A 19,780-nucleotide genomic window follows, 5' to 3' on the forward strand; every position below is an offset into this window, starting at 1 on the left:
TTTTGTTTGCAACAAAATTAACTTCAAGTTTCTTGTAAGCCTGCTGCTCTCCTGGGCATTTAAGATCATATTTATTTTTTACTTTTTATCTTCTGTGCAACTTTTAGAAGGACACAAGCAAGGCAGAAGTATAAATATCTCACTGACCTCAATGAGGGAAATTCAGTGATGCTGACAAGCTAGGAACAGGGCCGACAGCATGACAGATATTGGCCCAGGACCTGCTGCTGTATTTGGTGTATGAGAGAAGCAGTTCCAGAGTCAGTGGGGACATGTATAGGAGACTAAAGAAAAGACAAGGCTTTAATAAGAAGGCAAAAGGTCGTTCCCAGACCAAGGCCAAGCAACTCCCTAGAAAAGTGGGGGGAAGAACAGGTCAGGAGGAAAAAGTATTTGGCAGGAGATGAAGACCAAGGGCTCCTGCCAGGAAGTCAGGCAAGGACCTGAATCTGTGGGACAGCTTCTCTGAGAACCCTGCCAACCTGGGGAGGGTGCCTTTCCCAAAGGGGTGTCTTCCTCAAGGTGTTCTACTTCCATATAGAACCGAATAGCAAGTTCAGTTACAGCCATGAGGCCCAGCTCCCAAGCTTGAAGACCCTGTCATGTTTCTGGCCCCAAAAGGCCAATGACTTTCAAACTGAGAGGCAGCTAGAATTGCAGGTGCCCCAGCAGGGGCACAGGACACAGAACACAGCAAGGCAGGTGCTCCGCCTCCCAGGAGGCCCATGTGACACCAGCACCAGGGCCACATTACCACTCGTTATCACTGGTGGGATTTACTCAAAGGCAGCCTCCAGCAAATACGAAGAATCCTAGGGGCCCCTCCTTCTCTGGCCACCACCAGGTAGGGGTCAAATTAATATTTCCAGATTTTAAAAAAAATGCTATTCTAGGTGGGAAAAAAAAGGGTTGGTACTGTGGACTTAAACCTACAACCTCCAGAACACCTGTGCCTTAGGGAAAGGAAAACACCTAACCAACTGTCCCGTGCTGAGTAAAGCTAAGAGAAAGTGTCTGGGTTAACCCATTTCTAACAGAAAAAAAGTGTATCTCGCAGTGACAGCACAGGAGAGGTGTGCTCCTCCGAAGCTTCCTTAGGAACGTTCTTGAATATCCCATGTCCCCAAAGAACAGCACAACACTCCAAGCTAAGAGACTCAAGGCAGAATATGTTTCCTCATGTGAGTGTTATTTCTCAATCATATGAAACTAAGGAATACACAAATACTTTAGATGAGAGTTACTGAGCGGTGTGATTTGGCATAGATACTAGTCCAGAGATAGCTTTAATTCAGAAACAATGAAATCCACACACAGCCCTGATGGGAGTCCTTTTTGGAGCATCTTAAAGGAGGGATGTGATGTTGGTGATCTAGCACTGATCACTTGGTTAAGGCACTGTCTGCCAGCTTGCCCCTCAGTAAGCTGCACTTTCCCCCCTAAGTAATAAGAAACTTGTGGGGCACTATGGGAGATTACGTACACACCCTTCAACTTCCTGCCGATGGTGTGTCCATTAAGGTCTTCGCCTCAAGTGGGTAATCTTGATGTTTATAGGATGGCAATGTCCCAATTGAGCACTCCTACTCTAGTTAGCAGCTGGCATTCAACTGCGGGGAAGAGCTGTCCTTTCTCCCAGTAGTGCATTTATTTAGTTACAGCAGCAGTTACAGGACTCACTGGATTCTTATTTTATCCAATAGGCTATAATCCATTACTTGTATTGTTTATTTAACCTCAGATCACCCCAGATTTGGCCAGAGAGCCCCTTCCTTTGTAAGCATTTCTTCTTTTCTGGCAAAGATAGTCCAGGCTCACCTTACTTTCCCTGCCCCAGTCCTCACCTTACTATATCAGCGCAGTCTCCAAAGAGGCCTGCCTTCTTCAGTGGGAAATGGCACATAGAAACCAAGATCTGGCACCAGATGTGCTCACTCTAGCCGGGGTGCTGCTCTTTCCAGGGCCTCTTGGTGGGCAGGATGAGGGCATGTTACACACATACATACACACACACATCAAACACATACACACAGCCATATCTGTTTCTCCCTGCCTTTCTCTCCAGTTCTTCTTGATATCTTTAACCCCAATCCAACACCACACAAGTCACTCAGTGCCCCCATCTGTAATTCCTTCACCATCAGTGAGAAGCTATCTCCCTTCTGCAGGATTCTGACAAAATGCACAAACTGAGTCTAATCATGAGGACGCCTCAAACAAGGATAGTCTATAAAATAAATAGATAATGCACTTCAAAAATGCCAAGGTTATGAAGGACAAAGCAAGGCCAAGAAACGGTTCCTGATTAAAGGGCACTGAACCCCCAGGACAACGAGATGCAGTGTGTGATGCTGGGGTGAGTCCTGGGCCAGGGAGAAGCCACAGAAGATGTGGTGGGACATCCAACAGAGTTTTAAATAAATGGGTTATATGAACTGTGGATTCGATAATAGTGAACTATCAGTGTTAAATTTCCCAGTTTTAATCTTTGTATGTGGTTACATGAGTATGTCTTGCTCACAAGAAACACACGCTGAAGTATTTGGAATAAAGGAGCATAATGTCTGCAACTACTCTCAAATGGTTCAGAAAAATATGTGTGTGTACATGCATGCACCAAACACACACGGCAGAGGGTGGGGAAGCAAGTGGGGTGAAATATTCAGGCTTTGCCTGCTAGTTGACCTGGCCCCACAGCTGGACTAGATGCCTTTCAACAGACTCTCCTGTCCAGGTTCACACTACCCAGACTCAAGCCCCAGGAGGCAGGCCAGTAGCCCACCTTAGCTCCTCCCCTGTCTCTTGCCAAGGAAGGTTATGGGACTAGAGCCTTGAGGGCCTCTATCGCTGCCGTAATAGGGCAGAAAGTTTTGAGGCTTACTTAACATGACAACTACACAGAGGAGGGAAGTCAATTTCCCAAATCAAGGGGCAATGCGTGTTGGGTAGAAAAACATAAAAAATGTCCTTCACAGGGATGTTAAAGCCAATTCTCTTCTTTTATAGATAAGAGGCTCAGATCTAGAAAGGTTAAAAACTTTTAAAGCTCACATAGCAAGTTTGAGGCAGAGATGGAACAGAAATTAAGACAAACACTCTAACTCTGCTACCTAAATGGACTCACAGCACCACATCACATGAGAAATGCAGACTCTCAGGCACCATTCCAGGCCTCCGGAGGCAGAATCTGCATTTTAAACAAGTCCTTGGCTGACTCACTCGCCTACTAAAGATTGAGAAGCACGGCCCTTTGCAGGTCTCAGCCTTAAGAAAGAAAAGAATTTGTGATATACAGGAGTTCTTGGTAACGTTCTTATGATTTCCTTCTGGGAGTTTAAAAACTATGTCAAAATAAAGTCACAAAACAGACAAGCTAAACACCCATCACATAAAAAGTCAGTATTTAAACACTTCCGGCTAGATCAGCAACAGACGGGACATGAGTCAGCAAAGGAGCCGCCCTGGAAAGGAGATGCCCGAAGTCACACCTGAGACGGTGTGGGGTGCCCCTGCCCAGCGGGGCCTGGGAAGCTGCGAAGTGTGTGGTGGCCACAAGTGGGCTGTTGCGACCAAGAGGAAGGGGTCCAGACCAGGCCCCTGTGGCATATGAATTATCCTGAGAAGAAGGTATTTGAGTCCCTGAAATCTCCCATCTACCTAAAAGCAGAGCCTCTGGAAGAGCTCAGTTGTCACAAATACCTCCTTGGCAGCAGCCAGGGGGCACTCACTATCGGCGATGAGAAGTGTCCACAGCACTGAAGCAGATACTGTCCCCACAGGATCACAGCTCTCATCTACTCTCCAAGGGCCCATTCACCTGCCCTGAAGTCAGCTGTTCTTTGCTAAGTGTCCTTCTCCTCCTCCTCTTTCCCTAATAAGATGGAATGTAAGCCCCAGATTGTAACAGCCCGAGTCCCATTTTTCTCTGATGTCCCTTACCTGCATGATTAAATTTGTCTTTTCTCCTGCAAATCTATCTTTTGTCAGTTTAATTTGCATGTCCCCAATCACTGACCCTAAGAGAGCAGAGGACAACTTCTCCTTGCCAACAAAGACCAGCAGGGCAGAGAGCATGCGCTAGAAGCCAGGGGGCCAGCTCTTGGCTCTGCCCTCACCATCTGCTTCCTCCGGGAGCGTGGGATTCATGAATCCACGTGAGGAGGATTCTCAGAGCATTCAAGGAGAGGGGTTCTCGGAATAGGATGTGGTGTTCTGGTCTGTATCCAACTTGTTTGGGTTTCATGTTCTCTCTGCGAGCTCTGCCCTGGCAAGGCCATATGAGCTTAGAGTTCAAATTTGTACTTATTTCACCCATGCTACTTTATAATCCTGCTGGTGGTGAGCAGTCATTTTTCTATGGGGACCACAATTATTACAGAAACTACTGAAGACCATGAAGGAGTAGAAATGTGATCTGTTTCTGCCAGACCAAAGACAGAGGACAATTCAGTCATGTCCCTGCACTTCCACCACCGATGGGCAATTCAACAGCCACGGGGAGGCCAGTCGGGCACATTTGTTTTATAATGACACCGCAGGAGAGAACTGGCTGCACAAGGGCCCTTGTGTAGCCCAGACCAAAGGACTGACCCGCCAGGACTTACCACTGATCCCGGGAGAATGAGATGATGAAACGGATGCCAGCGGGGAGTGGAGCCATTTACGCCACACTGATCACGAAGCTTCAGTCACAAAACAAGCTGCTGCATTAATCGTTTATTAACCCTGGCTCCAGGCGTCTCTCTTGTCCGAGCCACTCACGCAGGCTGGAAAGCTGGAGATGACCTGCTGGGTCTCACTTCCTCCTTCCTTCTGGCAGAGGCTTGACTCTCTGCAAGGAGAACAGGGAGTTGAAAAGTCAGGAGTTCAGGCCATGGCACCACAAAGTTCCTGGCAGAAGTAACACCCTATAGGGCTGTTACCCAGCCCAGATCAAAGCTGGCCTTCCAACAGGACAGGGAGCTCCCAGGGTGAGAGCTGCTAAGGTGCAGGCAGATCGCCTGCGCTCAGGGGAGGTGTGTTCAAAGATCCCTGAAATGAATTTCACATGATGTTCTGATAAGGTTGGAAAAGAACCACTGAGCTCACCTCCATCTGGAAGACATCTAGAGATCAACCACTCACTCTTAACCACAACGGTCTACAGAACTAATATTCACAAACACATGAAGCCAGTAGGTGCCCAGTGGTTCCGCCATGCACTCAATTACCAGAGCCTGCCACAAAACTGGCCACATGCCATTCCACCCACTGGGGGCCACATCTGAACCCATTAACAGAGAGGAACATAGGCCTGGATAAGATGGCAGGTCATCAAACCAGTCATTTCGTTGGGGCTTTGTAACTGAATTGAACCCTGTCTGATGTGTGGGAGGGAGCTTCATCGTACATCTGCCTCTTCATTTCTAACCTTCTGTGGTCACCTCGGAGGCCTGGGAAAATGACCCCATTCTGAAGGCAGGGCTGGAGGCCCAGCAAGACCGGAAGGAATGGGCAGGGAGGCCTCAGGGACAAAGGGGCCCAGACACGAGGCAGGCCAGTCTCGTGTCCAAAGCCAACCTCATGGCTTGCGTTATTTTTCCTATTTTCTTCTATGCTTGGTGGAAAGGAGGCTTTAGACCAGTGCATTCCACAGCACCCAGTGCACGCAGGAATACGGACTGCTTGATTTTAGCATTTCATTGAAAGGTCACAGCTATATCATTTTCTAAAAGAAAGCTGTTTTTGAGTAAGCATTAATCTCAATTTAAAGAGACTGAAATACATTTAATGTCTTTGAACAGCTTCCTTGGGATGACAGAGAAGCAACAGCAAACGGTTCAGATCTGGAGCCGTAAACTCTCGTCCTAAGTGCCCGTATCTTCCCCCTGAGAGCAGGTCCCCATGCCCACTCCTGCCCTCCCTCCGGAGCGAGCATTCAAAACCTGCACCTTCCCTCAATCCATTTCCTTTTCGCCACTTTTAGAAAAAATTCAAATGTCTTGCCTAGCTTCACCCCAGAACCCCGACCCCACCATCTCTCCTCTCAGGGAGCCCTCTCTGCTCCTACCAGCCAGCCTGGCCCCTGGGCCCCAGCAGGACTGTAACAGTCAGCCAGCTTCAGATGGTCCATCCACCAGACTGTCACTGCCCAGCCGGCGGACCTTGGGCGGGGGACTCCAGGGCACATCGCTTCACTGTCTGTTCCCTCTCCCTCCCTGGCTCCTATATTTTGGGATGTGAGAAAGAGGATGTGGGGCCATCCATGGGAAGCCCTAAGTGCCGAGCCCAGTAGGTAGTAGATGCTGAATAAGGAGCAGCTGGTGTCTTTCTTATCATAAATTCAGGAGAGGGGGCCCAGGGCCACAGGTGACTGCCCCATCCATTTACGTAGCTCAGACTCCAGCACAGAGCAAGTGCTCAAGACATGTGTTCAATGAATTTCCACAAATCCTTCAACACTGTTTTTGCCTCAAATCTCTGGATTTAAAAACCATTTTATTAAAATTCTGCTCAAAATGAGTGAGCTCCTGTTGGTGCCTAAATGTACTTTAGGAAACAACTCTGCAGTGATGACCGCAGAGCATGGTATTTGGTTTACGTTCTATAATGCCTGAAAATGGATGGGCAGAACCCGATTTCTTCCTCTATCTAAATACCACTTGTCTAGGCACCTTGTCTGGAAATACTCCATTACTGTCTACTAATTCAATCAACTGATGAACCTCAATTCAGTTCTGGTAAAACCTGTCTCTCTCTCTCTCTCTCTTTCACACACACACACACACACACACACACACACACACACACACACACTCACTCATTCACTCACTCACTCATTCACTCACTCACTCACTCACTCACTCCAGAGGGCATTGGAAAACCAGCCAGGGCAGGTGGGTGGTGTGGTGGTGGGGGAGGAGGAGGGTCTCAATTTCCTCTTAAGCAATGAAGGGTCCTCCCCTGTAAAATGGGTGCAAGCAAGCCTGTCAGATTTCATGGTGGGTGCAATTAAGATGTGTAAAGGTGGTGACTGTTCAGACTGTAAGAGCTCAGTTTAATGCAGTCCCTTCCTCCTAGGCTGAGCAGTGCCCGCTGGAAACCATTCCATGGAGAGCAGGGCGAGACCTCCGAGGTGACCAGTGATGACTCAGTGCAGCCCTGGAAGCCCACGCCCACACTGAGCAGGACAAGGTCAGAGGTCAGTGGGTCACAGGGGCAAGTTCAGGTTGGTCTGGTTTCTAGTCCCGCCTCCCTCCTACCTCTCCTCCTCCGGCCCTCCAGGGAGGGCAGTGGAAATGAGGCAGAGCCCTGCTTTAAATTTGGTTCTTGGCAGGGAGCCCAAGTACTTATACAGAAGACATACTTAAATACTTAAAAAATTGCTCCTTGTAGGTGCCGCTGGAACCCCACATGCCAGGAGGGGAAAGTGTCAGAATATCCATTGTCGTTCTGCTGTCAGAGAGCAGCTTCCAGAACATCCCTATGGAGCACCTGCACTAGAATCTGTAAGAAGCACGTTTTTATACCTTTCTTCTGAAACAACCAACATAGCCAACTGTAAGGCAGAATGACCTGAAGGAAACAGGCATTCTCGCGCCCCACCCTCAGACCCACTGATGATCCGTGCTTCCCAGAACAATCTGTGTGCTCTTCAGGGATGAAAATGGTAAGACTGAAAGGAAGAAATAGTAAGAGCAACATCAAAAGGTTCTTCCCAGAACTGAAGTGCTGCTGTAAGTAATCAAAGCAGCCCCGTGCACATCTTAAGTAATCTACTTAAAGGCAAAAATTTTAAAGTGAATCATATTTTAAGGCAAAGATGGGTGGTGTTAAAGAAAACAAGAGCTCGGGAGGTAAGTGCTGCTGGGGTGAAGAGAGGTGGCTGTTAACTGCGTTTTCTGTTTCCAGGGTTCTGACCAGGTTGTTGAGCACTTCCACAAGGAGGCTGGTATGGGACCAAACTGGAAACATGCAACTCCTAATAGCTGATGAGAAATTGCCTATCACTACTTTAACTGGTGTTCCAGAAGAGCATATGAAAACCAGAAAAGTTAGGAGCTTTGTTCCATTCGCAGTAACGTGAAGTCTGGAGTACACAGCACGAAGAAATGGAAGATGGAGCTTGACACCAGGGAATGATGGGAAAATCCTTTGATGGGTTGGGCACCAACCCAAAGCTTACTGTTAAAATCCTGGGGGTGGGGGGAAGGTTCTTACAGGGCTGATCCCTGTCCAACATAGTTCTAACCTTTCAGTCCTAAACAAGAAGCAGTTGCCTTTGCAGAAAAAAATGGATGGAGCTGTGATGTTGCAGAGAGTAAGGCTCCAACACCTAAGTCCAAATCACATGCGCAAACTTTTCTTAGAACAAAAGGACAAGAATATCTGCAAGATAGGCTGGTGTTCACTAGATCTCTGCTTGACTGTGAATAAAGTCAGCTGTGTAGTATTTATAGTCCATGTATAATAACAGCTCTTAATCTTGGAATAAATTTGACCTTTCAACTACAAAAAAAAGAAAAAACAAGCCCCAAATAGAGTCGTCTTCCCCCCACATCAGCAAACCAAGATTTATTTAGTTTCAACATATCCTAGGAATGTGACCTTTTACCAGTCAATCTGAGAGCTCTGCAGCAGCACTACGGAGGAGACCTGCACGCCACCCCTGCCCTCCCCCAGGGGAGGTGGCCAGGCCTAGGACAGTGCCTTTTCTTTCACTAATCACATCTTCCCCCATCCTCTTCCCTGTAAGAACCTTCATTTTGTACAGCTCTTCAGAGCATCTCTCTCTTGCTAGATGGAACACTGCCTGGTTCATGAGTTGCTTAATAAAGCCAGTTAGATCTTCAAATTTACTTGGTTGAATTTTTTTGACAGTGGGAAATGCATGTACCACCCAAAAGTTTTCTTTTTCTTTTTTTTTGTCAAGAGAGGGAATACCACTTCCTTTCTAGAGAAAACACTTTCTACAGTTTGTACTCTAAAGGCGCTCACCTATTAATATCAAAGATGAATGACAGTAGGCGCTATCACACAGTCTCATTTAAACGTGAAAAGAAATCCTCACCTGTCCCACTGTCCTTCCCACCTCCAACACAGAACTCAAAGGTGGTCGGCACGACACAGAACCTGCCAATGCAGGTCCAGAGCTACATGGTGACACGAGGCCCAGAGCCCCGGCTTAAGAGCGTCATTTGAGAGGAGCCGGTCAAGGAGCGACATGGGGAAGGGAGCATCTAATGCAGTCACCAACGCCATCAACTTCACACTACTACGTTCAAGGGCAGGCGGGCGCTTTTCAGGCAATGAGCTCTGGGTGAGGAAAGGAGAGGCCAGGCTCTGGAATTCCTTTAGCAACTCAAACCTGGGGTGGAGTAAGGGGCTTTCCAGTATCTTCCACGCGAATGGAAACCCTGATGGTACAGGCTCGGTCACCAGGTCACCAGGACCAGTGGCGTGGGTGCAGGGGTCGGGAGGGCAGGAGGGTGGGAGAAAGGGGTAAAGATCCTGATGGTGGGAGGCCGGCGGCTGGGCGGCTTTCAGGCGCTTCAAGCCCTATAAACCCAGGAGATCGCTGTCACTCGTGCTGGCCAGGAGGCTCAGGGGCGCCGGCAACCAGCTGCTCAGCAGACAAACAACCCAGAGGCCCCGGAGCTGGCGCTCAGAGGCTCCCGGGTGGCGTTTCGCGCCGGCTCCTCCCCGGCGGCGGGTCCCGGAGGAGGTGGACCCGGCCGGCACGTTCACGTCCCCGCCGCGCGGCAGACAATGCGCCTGTCCCCAGACCCCCCGGCTGTCACCGCAACCGGGATGGAGTGGGGAGGGACCCGGCGGCACCGCTCAGTTCGCCTCTGCCCGAGGCTCTGGTGGGCGGCCGCCGGCCCAGCCCGGCTCCCCGGCCTCCGCTCGCCCGGCGTCCCCGCGCCTCCGGACGCCTCATTCCCAGGACTGCCCCAAGGCCAGGGGAGCTCGAGGCCACCACAGCCCAGGCCGAAGACAGGCACAAAGAGGCGGCGCGGGGGGCAGCCCGCTGGGCTCAGGCGTCCCCGCGCGTCCCCGCGACGGCAGGTGCTGCGCGTGCTGGGCGCCCGAGTCCGAAGGCCCGCCGCCCTGTCCCCATCCCGGTGCCTCACCTGTGCCGCAGCCCGGCCCGACCGCCGCGGGCGCTTCCTGCTCGCGACTTCCTGGGGCGGCGCGCCGAGGTCCCGCCGGCCCCGCCGCCCTTTCACTTTCCTGCGGCCCGCGGGGAGCCGGGCCGGGCGGGGCAGGGCGGCCCCTGCCCCTGCCCCTGCCCCTGCCCCGCCCTCTCGGCCCCTCCCTGGCCCTCCCCCGGCCCCGGAGCGCGCCCGGGTCCCGCAGTCTCCGGGACGCCGTGCGGGGGCGCCCCCACGCGGGGTGGCTCTGCCCGCCTCCGCGGCTGCCGGGGCCCTGGGCCGTCGCCTCCTCGGGATTCCTGGCGGCCGTTCCGTGTCCTTGCACCTGCCGGCGGGCGCACAGAGGCATTACCGGCACGTTCCCCACTGGCCGGCTGGGAGCCAGCTCCTCAAGGGCCGTTTGTCCTCGAGGTAGGTCTTACCCAACAGCAGCACGCGAGGCGTCCAGAACCAGCACTGAAGAAGGCCGCCTTGGCCTCCCGGTCTTTTTTCCTGTTGCCCCTTCTGAAGGGTCAGAATCCTGAAAATAGCATTCGACTAAGTGAAAACGGACACAGGCTCTGTTAAGCCACCTTTTATTACACCTGTATGCCTGTGACACTATAGCTCACATGTAGGAGACCAGCCGAGCGACCACCCGCATCCCACACACCCTGCTGTGCCCTCCCAGTTCCCCCCCTTACCCGTGGAACAAAGGTTCTCTAAATCCTACACTCATTGCCCCCGGGAGAGCCTGAGGGCTAACTGCAGAGTACCCCCCTGCGAACACCCACGCAGACACACAGCGTCCGAGCCAGCCCCGGTGCCCAGCTCCCAGAAGAGCACCTCCTGGCAGGAGCAACTGAGGCAGAAAACACACTTCCTCTGGGAAGAAGGCTGCCCCTGGTTAAAACCATCCAAGGCCTGGCTGTACATGCCCAAAGAGGTACATATTGGAGACTGGCGGTGGCCTGCCCTGCCTGGCACCCGCAGGCCAGCCTGGAGAAGGGCTCCTCCCCTGCCAGGCTTCACAGTTCCCCCCTGGGGCTCTGTGCTGTTTCTGAAACACCCTGTATCCTTTTCTGTTTGCTGTGCTGGTAGTATCAAATGTCCCACTTCTTTAGGCTTTTGAGAAGCCTTCTCCATGCAGAAGGGGAACTGTCAGCCACTGGTTTCCCAAGATGCAGCCACAGGACGCTGCTGGGCCCCATTATCCTGCAAGTGTGACTGCCCCCACCTTTCAGCCGCGCTCTCCCTATGGGGAGGTCTCTTGCCCAGACCTCCTCTCTCTCGGCCAGTTTCTTCTCTCTTTCCTAACTCTCCCAGCCCAGCCCAGTCTAGCTCCCCTCCCTCCAGGTCACCCTTCCTCTGGCACTGGCCACAGGCTCTGCTCCGGGCACCTCTCTCTCACTGAACTTGTGCATAGGCCTCTCTGGGACCTGCTGCTCCCCACGCCACACTCTCCCGGCTGCCTCGGGCTGCCTGCTAAAGCAGACCAGAGGCTGTCACTCCTGACGAAAACCCTTCAAGATCCCCCATCACCTGCAGGAAGGAGACTCAGGTCCTCAGCAGCTGAAAAACAAGGCCCGAACCCCTCTGGCCCCTGCATGACCACAGCTTAGCGCAGCACTGCAGTGCTCACACCTTGATGTTTCTGCCTTGGCCCTCTTGGCCCAGCCTCTCCCTGAGCTGGGACTCTGAGCCCTGGGCTGAATCTGTCTGTGTTCCCCCAGGCAATCCTCACTGCTTTCTGGGGCACTTTGGAAACTTCTTTATCCTGACTTACCACAAATAACTGGTACTAGTTATTTCTAACTCTATTTCCTGGCCTGTAGCCTGGCTTTGGAGAGATTGGCAGGGCAGTGCCTGATCTCAGAACATACTGACCCACGTCTGGAAACTGCATGAATGAATGCAGTGTGACCCCGTTCAGGGGCTCCTGAGTTTTCACAATATTTTCTCACAAAGAAAATGATGATATCTGTGTGACATATGGGGTGCTCTATATGATATTTGCTGAAAATATTATTCTTTTAATTTTATAAAAAATTAAAATATTCTTTTCAATATTAATTTTTTATGTGATTATAAGAAACATTAAGAAAATGTATTAGGAGACACAGTAAATTTTTGTAAAACTTCCAAATAAAACAGTTCACATTTAGAAATGAAAACTTGGGATTGCTTTGATGAGCATGCCAGGTTTTATGCTTGAAATGGCTGCACACAAGCCCAGGAGGCAGAGGGGACAGAGGGGACAGCTGGGACATCACCCTCAAGACACTTTCTTTGTGCAAGTAGATGGTAACTTTTAAGCTGTTTTTCACAATCACAAATTTTACAATTAAGATAATAAAGAATCTAACAATGCTGCCTTTTCTTTCACTGACATGTACTGAAGTTTCTTGTGAAAAATCAAATGACTCTCCAGTCCCACTGAATTTTTCATATCCAGTATTTCAGAATCATGACAAACTGCGCCAGTCCAGTGGCGGCATGCCCTCAGGCTGCCACAGACACGGCTAGTGGTCAGGGTTCCAGAGAGATAAGCCCATGGTGCTCAGACTTGGAGCAGCCTGTGGAGCACACCTGCCTCTGCTTAAACCTGCAACTTCCAAGCTTGCTTTGAATTTGTTTTGATTTTAGTTCAGTAAAAAAGGAAAAGACCAAATGAAATGCACATTCAGTCTTATCCAACAGGTGTTTATTACAGGCCCTGAGGCCTCAATGTCAGCAAGGAGCCTTGTAGAGCAAAAGGTATGTGACAAGAATAAGCTGGTCCACTCCAAGGGAACGTGTCCATGTGAGGAAGGGGCCTGTATTCACATCTTAGGGCTGCTGTGACAAACTACATCAAACTGGTGGCTTAAAACAACAGGAATGCATGGTATGCATGGTCTCACAGTCCGTCGGCCAGGTCTCTGCGATCAGGGTGCTGGTAGGGCTGTGCTCCCTCTGGAACTCCAGGGAACAATCTGTTCCATGTCTTTCTCTTAGCTTCTGGAGTTGCTGGCAACCCTTGGTGTTTCTTAGCTTGTAGATGCATCGCTCTAATCTGCCCATGGTCACATGGCATCGCACTGTGTGTCAACCTCTTCTTCTGTGTCTCTCCTTAAAAGGACACCAGGCATATTGGATTGAAGGCCCACCCTACTGTAGTAGGACCTCAGCTTAACTAATTACGTTGGCAACTATTTCCAAATTAGGTCACATTATGAAGTTCCAGGAAGCACATGCATTGTGGGTGGGGGCACAGGGATACCTGACAAGACAGCAGTCAACCCAGTACAAGGTTAGTGTCAGCTGGGTGGGGGGAATAAATGGGGAAATACACCCCAGGCTAGTGACATCAGGACGCTGTTAGCAGCCTAGTCCTGAAGAGGCCAGGGCAGTGAGTCACTTTAGGGCCCAGCAGGGAAGGAACAGGAGGCCCTGCCTCTCTTACTGCTCTCTCACTGACCCCACCCAGGAGGGAAGTGGAGGCCTGCTGCCCACTGCCTCCCACAGGTGGTGACAAGGACGGGCTAGTCCCTACCCACAAAGAGCTCTGGCCAGTGAAGATGTCAGACTGGAAACCAGTAATCACTACACAGGGTTACACATTACAGCGGGGATACCTGGGGTGCAGGAGAGGGTCACCTGACCCAGATGAGGGAGTCACGGCTGATGGCATCTCAGGCGCCAACAGGGAGTTGGCCGAGAGGTTGGGGAGGAGAGGGGACAGGGTCCAGCAGGGGGACAAGCACGAGCAAAAGCTGCAGAGCAGCTGACAGGTAAAGAGGGAGGGGACAGCGCCCACACAGGCCAGGGCGGGAGGGGGCTCTGAGGCTGCTGGGCCTCAGAGCTTGGGGAAAAGCCTCAAGCTTAGGAAGCATAACACTTTAAACATCTTAGAGAAGGAAAGGTGAAATCAGAACTTGTTTACTTAACAGGGAGAAGAGAAGCTTCATTTTACCTCCACCGATCAAAGAGCAAGAATTCTAGCAGTATGGGCTGCTAACCAGTGAGCTGGGTGATTTTTTATCACTTACTAATGTTGCTAATGAGGGGCATGAAGAAGCCTCCCACTATGAAGCATGTTCCAGGCAGACAGGAGGCATACGCTGAGGAGCCGCCCACCGCCTGACTGAGGGCGGAGGAGCAGGCCTGCTGGGTCCTGCAGGAGCAGGGGTGTCCAGCCCCCCAGAGCTGCCTCGGGCCGCAGAGCTCTCCTCCCTGCCCTCCTTGACTGATGTGTAAAAGCTCTGTTTCCACCAAGGTTCTCCTCCTGGATGGGAAGCGTCTAGGCAGCTGCCTTGGACATCCAGAGAGTCATCCTCAGGGTGTATCTGTTGGTCCCACCAGGCCAAGGGAATGGGAGGGATATCAGAGGGCTTGGTCTCATCTCCGAAACAAGAGGGCACAGAAGAGGTCTAAGCTGGACAGGAAAACTGCACTGTATTCAGAGTCACAGAAACCTGGAGGGGGTGACCGGGAGAAATGGCAGGAGTGGAAAGGGGGTTGCCTTTAGGCTGTGAGATGAGGAGCAGAAGGACAGAGCCCTGCTTGTCCAGACCATTTGACTATAGTACTTTCAGTGCAGTTTTAAACTATAGGTGTACATTTTCAAATAAAATAAAAATAGATATTAAAAAAGAGAACACTGGGCTTAGCCTAGGTAACGGCTTGTACATAATGGGGCTTTAGACCCAATGATAAATGAGTATGGGACACATTTTGGACAGGAGAGCTTTGCAAGTGTCATAAAATAATACAGAGACAGCCGCCTGTTTGCAAAGATGGCCCTTAGCACATTGCCTGTGTAAGAGGGTGAGCAAACCTCCTGGCTTCCAGACACCTTGGCAATGTTTCCTAGTGCAGATACTTCTTGCTTTTCTTCCGTAGGTGTGGAGAGAGAAGTGTTTGCTAAGAAAGTGCCCCAGGGCCTTTGGGAAGTAACTGGATCCTAATTGGGGTGGCCTGGTTGAGGAGGGGTCTGCAAGTGCCAGCAGGAAATTACTTACACATCCATCAGCCAAAGTTCCTGGCAACCGGGCTCCTCTCTGGGGCCACCTTGTTGCCTGAACCTGCCTGCTGTAAATTCCTCCTCATTTTAAGCCTGCAGGTAGTATTAGCTCACGGACAGTGGAAACAGGAAGCTGACCCTGACACATCCGCTAAGGAGTCAGACCCTCAGCTGAGCTAGTGCAGATAAATGTGATAAGCAAGTTGGGAAATTGTGATAAGGTCTTCAACAAGGCTCAATATCCTTCAGTCCAGGGGTGGTTTGGTAAAATATGTGGCTTAAATCAAGGGGCTATACTTTAAAGCCCCCTCTGGGTCTGTGTTTGATGTTTATAAGAGAGGGTGCCTCTATTTTAAGCAGCACAGGAGCAGTGTGGTGGAGGAACATGGGTCACCCTGTTCTCCAGGAGCCCCCAGTTCTCTTGCTCACCTGGGGCACCCATCCTTCCCCAAGTCAGGCCTTGGATGGCAGGGCTCCTTGCTCAGTCAGCTGAACCTACGCTACTCCCCAGGGGTGACAGTCACGAAGCCAGCCCCCTTTACAGCCTACAGTAATGACCTTGTCCCCTCTGTGGTCACGGGAAGGCTTTGCTCAGGCTCCCCCCATCCCCCACAGCTATGTTTTCTGGTTCATTTACTGTTTAACTCATATGATTGAAACCATTCATTTTTAATCCTTATCATTGAAATCCTTTCCAAAACTAGGCTTGTGTAACTAATAACATGCAACTCATTGGCTATGGAATTTTTTCTTTGGCATCACTCAGGTCATCAGTTGTAACCGGGCAGTGTCAGCAGCCTGGCAGGAAGGCTGGGACGTGGCTCTGAAGAGGCAAGTTCAGATCTTGACTCCACAGTCTACTGCTGGGGTCCTTGCAAACCTCTCTCCTGAGCACCAGTGTCCCTGCCATGACCTCTGGGAGGTGGGCGTGGTGGGGAAGGAGGGCATGTGTTAAGGTATGGGCTGCACAAGGGCAGAGATTTGCACCTGTTTTGCCCCTTGGTGGCTCGTTCTCCCCGAGCACCAAGCCTAGCACATGGGAGACAGTACATCTCTGCTGCTGAGTGGCGAGCCACAGGTGCACCGTAGAACTGTGAGTGCCCAGATGCTGGGGCTACTCTATCTCGGTGAGCACAGCAAGTTGGCATGAATATGCAGTGGTTCTAGGACATGCCCTGGAGCTGGGGGTAAGGGACACCTAGAAAGTCCCTTTCATCAGCTTATCTTGTTGATTTGCCATTTTCTTCTACAAATGGAATTTGATTCCCTGCCACCTCAACTTTAATAAATACACTGTTAAGGTTTCTTTATGTGGCATAATGTTAATAGAGGTTTTAAATCCAAACATGCCTACCAAGTTCCTATGGATGACTTCACAGCCCTCCTGCTGGCAAACGTGGAGCGTCGGTGAGGACACGGCATGACCCCTGTAACCGAGTGGGAACATGGAGCGACACCAGCAGCCACATCTTCCTGGCAAGAGACGGTGATGGCAGGGTCCTCCTGCTAGTGGCCACTGCCAGGCTGACACTAGCACTTACTAGATGGGACACATTGGGACCGTCCCTTAAACTCAGTGCCTCAGCTTCTCCTCTAACACAGGCTCACTGAGTGCTTAGATCTTTACATGCTGTGTCTGTTAGGAGAATGACAGGTGCCATTCTCAGGGCGTTCACAATCCAGTTGGTACAAAACTACAGAGAACCTCAAGCCACATAACCTAAACCCCCCCTAAATCCTTCCATGTTACAAGTTTTCTGATTGTAACTTAAATAACAATTTAAAAACTCTTAGAAAAAACTCATGCTTTTGTTTGATACTGTATTTTCTACGAATCAATCAGGGCACTAATTGCAGGAAGCACTGGGGCAGTGAAGTGACCTTCACCTGATCTTGCTTCATAACTGGATTTTTCCACTTCCATTTTGCTCAATGGGGAGACTTTTAGGGTCCTTGCACTGAGACCCCATATCCAGGGCCACAGATCCACAGCACCTTTCTGTAGAGTTCCAGCACTGCCCACAGGTGGCAGCCGGCAGCCCAGTGTGGCCCAAAGTGGCCCCCAGCTGGTTCTTTCCAGTGCCGGGTCTCAGTGCTGATGCCAGTAAGAACCTAAAACTCCCAGCCTGGTTAAGAACCTCCCCGGCTCTCATCTTGCAGGCGGGGGGAAAGGATTCGTTTAGCCCTCCTGACTATTGCACTTGGTCCATGGCTGCTTAGACGCTTGTTCTAGCAGCTAGACTACTAGAACTGGCCCTGGAGTGGAGAGAGACATATAAACAAGGGCATATGTCAGTGCCATTAGCAAAGGAGTGGCGAGTGCCCCGGCTGAGGAAGGGCTTTTGGTGGCCATCTCAGAGTAGGGGTGAGTGAAGTACCCAGAAAAGGCCCCTGAATCGGTGTTTTCTTACTAATGTAATGGAGTATAATTTCCTGAAGTAAAACCCACCTCCTTCAAACTTGTATTAAACATCTCCATTCATTTATCAAAACTTGCTTGAGTCGAGATAATTTGGTATATTCTTAAGGTGAAAAACTATTTAGTCATTTAAAACTCTTCTGAAGTTTTGACATAGTTGCCAAATTATGGCACAAAAGAATGGCAAATGATGAATGAAACAATTCCAATTAAGAACAAGTATACATGCATTTAAAAAGTCTGGAGGAATTCATGCCAGAATGCTGTCTCCGGGAGGTGCGGTTACTGGCTGACTTCCTTCCTTATACTTTCCTGTATTCTCCCAGTCTGCCAAGGGTGTTTAGTAATTGGTAATAATCTGAGCCTCGGTAATGCGTCAGGCTTTGTGCTGGACCATGGGGGTTGAGCCCTGGAGGACTGACCTGGAAACACGTCACAGTTGTACTGGGGAGGCAACAGGAGCACCACCACAGGGATGGCAAGAAAGGGCTGGAAGCAGTAAGAAAGCCTCCAGAGGAGGTGACAGCAGGGCCAGGTACTCACATGGAACTATTCACCAGGTAGAGAAATACGGGAATTGCATCTCAGAAAAAGGAAACGTGCAGATAGATGAGGATGTCTTGCAGAAAACTGATCTGATTAATTAACAATAGTGTAGATGAAGAAAATAAGCCCTTGGGGAAAGGTGCTTATTTATCCTCACAAAATAATTAAGGAAACACAAAGTAGAGACACTGTGAAAGGCTGTTTTGCCCATCAAATTAGCAAAGAAGAAAAATGACTTACAGCAGGTGAGGGGGCCATTGGAATCACTCATTCTGTCAGAGAGGAGTGCTGGGCCGGCCATCCTAGGAGGCAGTTTGGTGGTATTTATTTAGTTTTAATGTTCCTCCCCACCATCCCAGTAACTTTGAAAACTACGTGACTGAATTTGACAGAGTTGAATTTGAGATGTGGACAGAAATCTACACACCCAGGTGTTCAGAGTGATTCTATTCATGTATCCATTTTTTATTTTGGGGAGTGGGTTCACAGGTGTTCATCACATTACTTTGCTACATTGCTGATATATTTGAACAGGTATTTGTATGCATTAAGTATTACATAATAATTACTTTAAAACCTGAGTTAAGTATACACATTATATTTCTACAGCATCTGGCATTTCCAGAGCATTTCATCCTCATTATCTTATTTGATCCTCATGACCTTCTTGCAAGTTAGGCAGGGCAAGTCTTATTCTGGGGGAAGAATAGACATGGCACCCAGCTTGCAGCCTCCCAACTGAACCCTTCCTCAGAGAACCTATCCATCCTTAGGCCCTTGTATCACCACTGGCCATAGCAAGGTCATCTGTAATATCAGAAGTAGAAGCCACCTTTCACTGCCACTAGTAGGGAAGAGTGACATCCATTTAGAAGTAAGGGACTAATATACAGCCATGAGGAATTATCATTTTGGTAAATTTTTTACCACCATGGGTTAACATTGGATTTGCCCCAAATGGGTCTGTAACTTTTTTCTCATTTCTTTGTAGCCCTCTAGTATATGACTTAGGGATTCACCACACACTCAGCTGTACTTATTTAACTGATGTACTGAGAGAGCCCCTGGGAAATGGAATCTGATCTAAGGATGAAAAAACAAGGTCAAAAACCAAAACCAGAAGAAAAAAGGAACAAAAAAATGAATACACTTTACTTTTTTTCTTTCCCAAGTGTTGAATAAAGTACAGTTCTGTTGCAAAATGAGGCCTAACATTCAAGTTGGTAAGTATGTGCTGACTGAATGCTGTGTGGTGGGCGAGGGGAGCGCATATGAGTCACACTCTCTGCCCTTGAGTTGCTGCCCACCGGGAACTGCAAACCTGCCAGTTTCCTGACGTCTCGTCTCCACCTTGGCAATCTCCACCAATCTGTCTGCTCCACTGGTTGTGATGCATTACTGAATAATCTCACCTCCTGGGTGGAAAAATAATTTGTTTTCCACTCTTGACAATAGCATTCTCAGTACCCTTCCACTAAACCACGTAACTCAGGTAGGTGTGTGCACGTATACCTCATTATTTCCTCCTTGTTGGTTGCTGTTTTATTATGAGATATAGCTTCTCATAATAAAATACCCACTTACATTTAATCTACATATCTGTGTATTTCTAGAAACTTCAGTCTCTTCCCACTCTCATGCCTATTAGTGCTAATGAATATAAGCATTAAGCGTTAGTCTGTTCATCACAGATTAACT

At 49.7% G+C, this 19,780-nt stretch overlaps 1 protein-coding gene and 1 pseudogene across 7 annotated transcripts in view; one reads left to right on the plus strand and one right to left on the minus strand.

The window, feature by feature from the left end:
- SLC37A1 (solute carrier family 37 member 1) overlaps positions 1–19,780 on the minus strand; it is a 69,120-nt gene that overhangs the window by 45,015 nt on the left and 4,325 nt on the right. For 3 of the 7 annotated variants that reach the window (XM_073231293.1, XM_073231292.1, XM_073231295.1), the window contains one exon: positions 4,605–4,831. In XM_073231293.1, the coding sequence (XP_073087394.1) occupies positions 4,605–4,660 (56 nt within the window). In that variant the 5' untranslated portion in view covers positions 4,661–4,831. Of the gene's footprint in view, positions 1–4,604; positions 4,832–9,049; positions 10,071–10,112; positions 10,272–18,322; positions 18,385–19,780 lie in introns of those variants that run through there. The other 4 variants (XR_012129106.1, XM_073231291.1, XM_073231289.1 and 1 more) reach the window with 4 other exon arrangements.
- On the plus strand, positions 6,335–8,833 carry LOC140848357 (NADH dehydrogenase [ubiquinone] iron-sulfur protein 4, mitochondrial-like; annotated as a pseudogene).

The sequence above is a fragment of the Manis javanica genome, chromosome 3 (genome assembly GCF_040802235.1).
Source record: "Manis javanica isolate MJ-LG chromosome 3, MJ_LKY, whole genome shotgun sequence".
Classification (NCBI taxonomy): domain Eukaryota; kingdom Metazoa; phylum Chordata; class Mammalia; order Pholidota; family Manidae; genus Manis; species Manis javanica.